General features: G+C 41.4%; 1 protein-coding gene across 2 annotated transcripts; it reads right to left on the reverse strand.

Annotated features, from left to right (window-relative positions):
- Positions 1–314: 314 nt before the first annotated feature.
- LOC107563086 (forkhead box protein F2-like) lies at positions 315–3633 on the reverse strand. 2 transcript variants are annotated; one of them, XM_016247870.1, is made up of 2 exons: positions 2267–3633; positions 315–1080 (listed from the first exon to the last, which is right to left on the reverse strand). In XM_016247870.1, exons 1-2 carry the CDS (start codon positions 3252–3254, stop codon positions 914–916), a joined length of 1155 nt encoding a protein of 384 aa, XP_016103356.1. In that variant the 5' UTR covers positions 3255–3633; the 3' UTR covers positions 315–913. The 2 variants fall into 2 exon arrangements, with proteins under 2 accessions (XP_016103356.1, XP_016103355.1); XM_016247869.1 differs by having other exon boundaries at positions 315–1083.
- Positions 3634–6457: the final 2824 nt, after the last annotated feature.

Below are 6457 nucleotides of genomic sequence, written 5' to 3' on the forward strand. Positions count from 1 at the left end.
CGCAAGTTTGGGGGAGTTTCATGCACTGGCAGAGTAGTTGGTATAAACTGATTTTAATCATTAGAAAGCTTTTTTGTTGTTTTTTTCAAACCAGCTACAATAAAGGAGTCTTGGTCGTGTTTTACAGAAAATAAAAAATAACTCATTTGAGCACGGTTAAGCAATAAATAAATAAATACACTTACTGGTTTTTTTGTTTTTGTTTTTTTGTTGAGAATACATCGTTTTATTGTACTGTACATAACTGTAATTTGTCAACTAGTTAAACTAACAAAAGTGCAATCATTATTATTCTAATACGTTTTTTTGTAGGCCTCTTACACATGAATTACCCACAAACCTACACATGCACCCCTGAAAATATAAGAGGTGGAAATACTGAAGAGCCGACAAAAAAGAAACACACATAAGGTTTAGACAAATACGATATTTGGCATTCAAGTGGGTTTGTGACATGCATTGATTCCCGCCATTGAACTCAGTATTTCGTGGTGTTGCTGAGTGCATCGAAAATAACAAGGTTTCATTTTACTACGACTTTAAACGCTCAGTCATTGAGCCTTTCGCGTCCTCGCTGAAAACGTGGTCAGATCAAACAAAAGACTTGGCTATTGATTATGGACTGGATAAACAGCTTTGTTAAAATCACGTCTCCTCGTTTGCAGACGCTTCGAGGTCTTTCCAAGATAGTAAATATATGTCATAATCTTTCCCAAAAAAAGCCCAAACGCTCTCGCTGCCCGCAGAGTCCTCGGTTCCGAACAGTTCGTTTCTTTCTTCATAGTTTCTCGTTTCGCCTTCCATTGATTGTATTTATTCTTCATAGATAACCGTGCATCAAACGCACACAGTCCGTACGTTCGGGTTTATTATTATTACTATTATTATTATTTTCTGCTTGTCATGGTTTCAATTACATAACGCATGGCTTTACATCTTGACAGACTCCTTGGTGATGAAGCTGATGGTGATAGTAGGATCCACTGCTGGATGGATGAAACGACGTGATACCGTTGAAGTTCAGCACAAAGTCTTTTCTGTCACAGACTGGCGATGAGTGGGACTGGTATCGAGACATTCCTGCTGAGCGGGAAAAACACACCTTTATTAGTATATTGCTTGAATAATGTCGTCATCGAACGTGTGCTTAATTGTCTTCACAATCTTCTTTGGATGCATTTCAGTTTAGCGCTTTCTACAGAAAAGTCATAGCCTATTGTGTTCAGGTTTACTAGAAGACATGCTTGTTAGCGGCTCAGACGATGCATTCTAGTGCTTTCAATGTCAGTCTTTTAAGAACAATGGCATTGTTTTCTGTAAAGCTCTGTGAGTGAACTCAGTTCAACCGATATCAGACTTCCTCCCATTTTTGTTTCAGCGCATTATTAGAATTATAACAATTATCCACCGCATATGTCTTGCTTTTTCTTATATTAAAACGAAGTGTTTATTTTTTTGTCCACCTGGCCCTCATACGAAGCCTCACAGATAAAAAAAAAAAAAGCCCTCAAAGTGTAAAATCCTCTTTAGTTTGCGTTAATGTCGGGGTTTCATTGCCAATCTGCTGTTTTATTAACCTTAAGAAATGATGGAAAGAAAAAAAAAAATTTAAATCCCAAACAGCTCACAAAGGCCTTCTGCGTCAGACATCTGCTATTCTCCTAATCATACCGTGTCTCCAAAACAGCACTGCAGGAAAACCAACTCAAAAAGTGTGAGTAATTCTTAATTGCCACGCACACACTTTAATGCATTAGTCTAAATGCGCCTTTAACACATACAACTATGCAGGCCTCTGAAAATAATTTAGGCTACTTACATGTCCCAATTTGAGGAAATTAAAAAATATATATATATATATATGATTGTACAGTCTCATGACTCGAGGAATTTGCCCTTTCTGCAAATACTATGGTCCATAATTGTAAATAATTAACGATGAATAGGTACTATAAAGACATAGTAAGTGCATTTTTAAAGCATTAATGAAATGGCTTCGATACGCGTTGCTAATACATCGAGAAATATTTGGCTAAATTGCTACACATGGTGTCGGCCTCCTGTATACAAATCTGATTTAACATCGATGTGTTTGCTTAAATTGTAATATTTAAGCATGCCTTTTTTTATTTTAAACGACATTAAATTTAAATGTTATTATAATAAAAGCAGCTAAATTATTTTTATTTATATTATATTTGTATAATGCCTTTTTATACCTGCTAAACTTGATATAGAAATCTCAAATCGATACATTATGCTTTACCTGAGATGTCTGCCGACTCTCTGCCGTTGTGATGCAGATAGCCCTGCTCCAGAGAATAAGGCGGCATACTCGAGTGTAATCCGGAGGAGGTCGGGCTGCTGGAGGCTAGCGGCTGCTGTTTAATGTAAGGAGACACTCCTGATGAAGCCCAATGTGCCGAGGCGGCTCCATACGGCGAATGGCACTCCAGAGAGCCGCTCATGGCCGGCGGAGAGTGCAGCGGACTGTTGCTGTTGTCTGGGCCGTACTCGCCGTTGGAAGCGACTTGGCACGCCGTCATGTATGTAGAACCCGAGCTGGGCGACATGTGTGAGACATGATGGCCTGCTGTACTGAGGCCATCGTAACCCGTGTGAACGCCAGGCACAGGGTTGCTCATCATGTCCAGATTGTAGCTGTTGGTATGGCAGGCCAGGGACGCGGAAGGCGACTGGAAGTCGAAGTTTTGGGGCAGCATCGAAGCGCCGAAGCCGATGCCGTTCATCATGCGGTACATGGGTTTGAGAGCCTGGCATTTCCTTCGGAAACCACGGGGCCTGCGTCGGAAAGAGCCCTCCTCGAACATGAACTCGCTCCCGGGGTCGATGGTCCAATAGTGGCCTTTGCCCGGCCGCCCGAGGCCTTTGGGAAGTTTGATGAAGCACTCGTTAAGAGACAAATTGTGTCTGACAGAGTTTTTCCAGCCTTGGTAGGAACCCCTAAAAAACGGAAAACGCGCTTGGAGGAACTGATAGATTTCACTCAGCGTTAACCTTTTGGTCGGGGAGCTCTGTATCGCCATGACTATGAGGGCGATATAGGAGTAAGGCGGCTTTTCGGGGCGTCTCATGCCCGAGTTGGACTTTTTGCCCTTGCTGCCGGTCGCAGCTGTGCTCTCCAGCGCTGTCTGTGTGCTCTGAAGCGCCGAGTGCATGGTACTGGATGCCGGGCTGGATCTGATGGGAGCCGGCGTCGGGTCCAGCTGCTGCTGAGAGCTCTCAGTCGTCATGGCTAAGCCTTGTAGCCCAAAGGAAGCTGAACGGATGTAAAAATACGGGTTTAATTTTCAAAAGTAGAGTCTGGGCTAAAAAAATAAATGAGAAAACTTTGTACTCCAAGCAAATCTCTTTTAAAAGCCAATGACTCTTCAAGGCGGCCGAGGTCAGTGCGCCACAATTCTGCTCTGCTCGCAGAACGCGCTCCTGGTTGAAGCCACCAGCTGTGTGTCGCCCGGATAGCGACCCCTCCTTAGTCTCTTGGTGGCCATCGTGAAGACTAATCCTTTAAGAGAAGGAAACTCAACGCTCCAGAGTCCTCTGGCGCAAAGACGTGCGGCCAAACAAAACGCGACCACCTATCAATTCGTAAATCTCTCTCTGCCCCCTAGATCCCCACTAAATTCCTCCAAGAAATCTCCTCAAACTGCAGAGACCCACCCCTTTCCATGTCTGGCATGCCTCCAGCTATCGGTCTGGCAGGAGGCTGTGCAGAGTCCGAGGAGAGAGACTCCCCACCTCCCCTCTGACAGCCTAAATACACGCAATAACGCCATTTATCAAGCCTAGCCCGACGTTTCAATCAACAGCGCCACACGCCAAACACAGGGGCGAAGGCTGTCAGAGCTCCAGTAATTAATGGCGTGTTTTGGTGAGAGTTCTGGCACTGGAAAACGGGAGGTTTAAATAGAAAAGCACTTCTAGTGAGTGGTACGATGTAACGGCGCGTTTGACCGTCTGGAGAAGTAAGTGCGAAGCGAGAGCACATCGCTTCGCCGAAGAGAGAAGAATGCGAGCACGTAAGGCAGTGACCTGGTTGAGCGTCTTGTAAAGTACGCATGATGGGGGTGGGCGAAAAAAGTCCATCTCCAAGTGTATACAAGTTCTTGTAAAGGGCTGTTCTGGATAAATGATTTTGACATGAGTGGAAGCAGGCTTTTTCCATCAGCCGCTGCGCCAGTGCTCGGATACCACACACAGCGCAGTGTCAGTTTACCGTCCCAGACCCCTATCATCCCCCCTGAGAGGGGGACTAATTAATTGTGGAAAGTGAGCTTAATTGGCCATACGGAAAAAAACGAGAGAAAAAAATATATCGCCAGTGCAACGCAACATTTATGATTATCGTGAAAGAAAAATAACAATTAATGCGCAAAGTCATTTGATTTTATATTAAATATGTAATTAAAAATATCCAAATTAACTGTGCATGCCGAATGACAATAATAATATTCATATGAATTATTATTATGATTTTTTATGCTTGCATAATCCAAGTACTCGGTTCTGTAATTAACGAATTTTGTTTTATTTTCATTACGCGTGTCAAAGATCAGGCCTATTTAGAACAATTATTTGTGTGTGTATTTATTTGCTCTGTAAACGAATCTGTTCTACTACTGTTTACTGCAGTTGGCCTTTTTTAATTTGGCTTCGTCGTGAATACGCGCACTAAAACATACGAATGCAAGGCGAGGGCAGTTTTCACAGCCGTGCCTCATAGGCAGAAACAAGCAGTCTTTATCAAAGCCAACAAAAGGATGTGGAGATACAATCAGCCCTCGTCATAACAATAAAGGTAAAGAAAATAATCGCCACAAAAATTCCCGGCAACATCAAACCCACTATCCCCGCTGCGTTCAGGATGCACGCTTGGCTTAGAGAAAGCGTGCGCGGTGCAGAAGGAAAATACGTGAAAGACTTTGAAGGTTTCTCATTGTGGGGATAATATTGTTGTGTTCTTGTATTAGACTGCTGGATTCCTCTACTGCTGTAGCTGACCTTTTGACTAAAGGTGTCTCTGAGTCCGCGTTTGTCAATGCTAAGAGCAGAATAATGCCGAAATTAGAGGTTTTTACTCTCCTCGTGACAATAGGCGCTTCGGGGGACGGATATTTGCAGTTCTGGACAGAAAATATAAATATTGAATTGCTAAATATATCTGTGTCCGCTCTCGGGGAAGCTCTGCGAAGAAAAACAAAGCCCTGGGTTCTCGAGGCGCCTTCGAGTGACGAATGTTTCTCTCCCTCACAAGTCCAACCACTTCAGCAATTGTTTAAACAGCAATCAAACAAATAAACTGCATGATGATAAGAAAGATTACGCTCTTTGGGGAATTGCTGACGTGGATTTTAAATTCCCCTGCATCTTCGTTTTGCTATGAAAAATACAACAAAAAAAAGAAAACAAAGTTGGATACCTATTAAAACCTACATCTAACCAACAACCAGTTATTTTTTGTAATATATGTATTTCCTTTTCTATATATATATATATATATATATATATAAATATATAGAATACCATTTGACCGTGTGAAAGAAATGTGATTACAATAATCTTGTTTTAATTTTTTCAGTAATCACACTTATGCCCGCTGTTGTGCAGCAGATATTGTACATTACATCCTGTAGGTTGCAGTATAGTCTCTCCAGATGACAGACCCTTTAAACGCATAAATAGCAACAGGCCTTGTCAGTGTGATTGGTGCTAATGGCTTTCTCCTGACGTCACATTACACTTAATAGAAGTTGAGTTTTATTTATTTTATTTTATTGTATTTTTAGTTTTTAGTTTGGCCAGAGCAAGTGTCTAATCACAGCGTTGCAGACTTAACACGATGTCGATCTCAGTTATGTGAATAACAACATTTGTGACTGTAACATTTGGGAACTATAAAGGATGCAAATATACTGACATTAATATATCGACATTTGAACTTGTGTGGGTTATTATCCTGCGCACGCGAATGATTATATTCACCTTTTCCCTTCATTAGCTCGTTAATTCGTCAATTTAATGTGCATCTGATATCATAATTCCCCAAATCGTGCTTATGAAACGGTCTGCCTTTTAGGAAAATTATCTATTGGAACGTGTCTATTTGACTTAAGCAAATGTGAGGCTCTATATACGATATTAATAATGACATTGAATTAACATACAAGGTAAAATAAATAAATAAATACAAGTAAAAAACGAGCGAAACTGTAGCAATAATAATAACAATTACTATATAAAAAAATACTGTGTGTGCTTCAACCCAACTTTGGGTCAAATATGGACTAACCTAACTTTTGGGTTAAACATTCAATTTCAAATTTTAACCCAACAGCTGGGTTAGTCCATATTTGTTGAAATATGGTTGAAACAGCACAGCATTTTTAGAGAGAGAGTGTGTGTGTGTGTGTGTGTGTGTGTGTGTGTGTGTGTGTGT

This window comes from Sinocyclocheilus grahami, unplaced genomic scaffold (assembly GCF_001515645.1).
Source record: "Sinocyclocheilus grahami isolate Dianchi unplaced genomic scaffold, SAMN03320097.WGS_v1.1 scaffold857.1, whole genome shotgun sequence".
In the NCBI taxonomy this organism is placed as follows: Eukaryota; Metazoa; Chordata; class Actinopteri; order Cypriniformes; family Cyprinidae; genus Sinocyclocheilus; species Sinocyclocheilus grahami.

What these genes read in the sequence shown, in the direction of transcription:
- LOC107563086 (XM_016247869.1), bottom strand. Translation starts at nt 3,254, where the DNA reads ATGACGACTGAGAGCTCTCAGCAGCAGCTGGACCCGACGCCGGCTCCC. An exon ending in AGAGTCGGCAGACATCTCAG is followed by an intron (nt 1,084 to 2,266) that starts GTAAAGCATAAT and finishes TTTCCCGCTCAG; the next exon opens with CAGGAATGTCTCGATACCAG.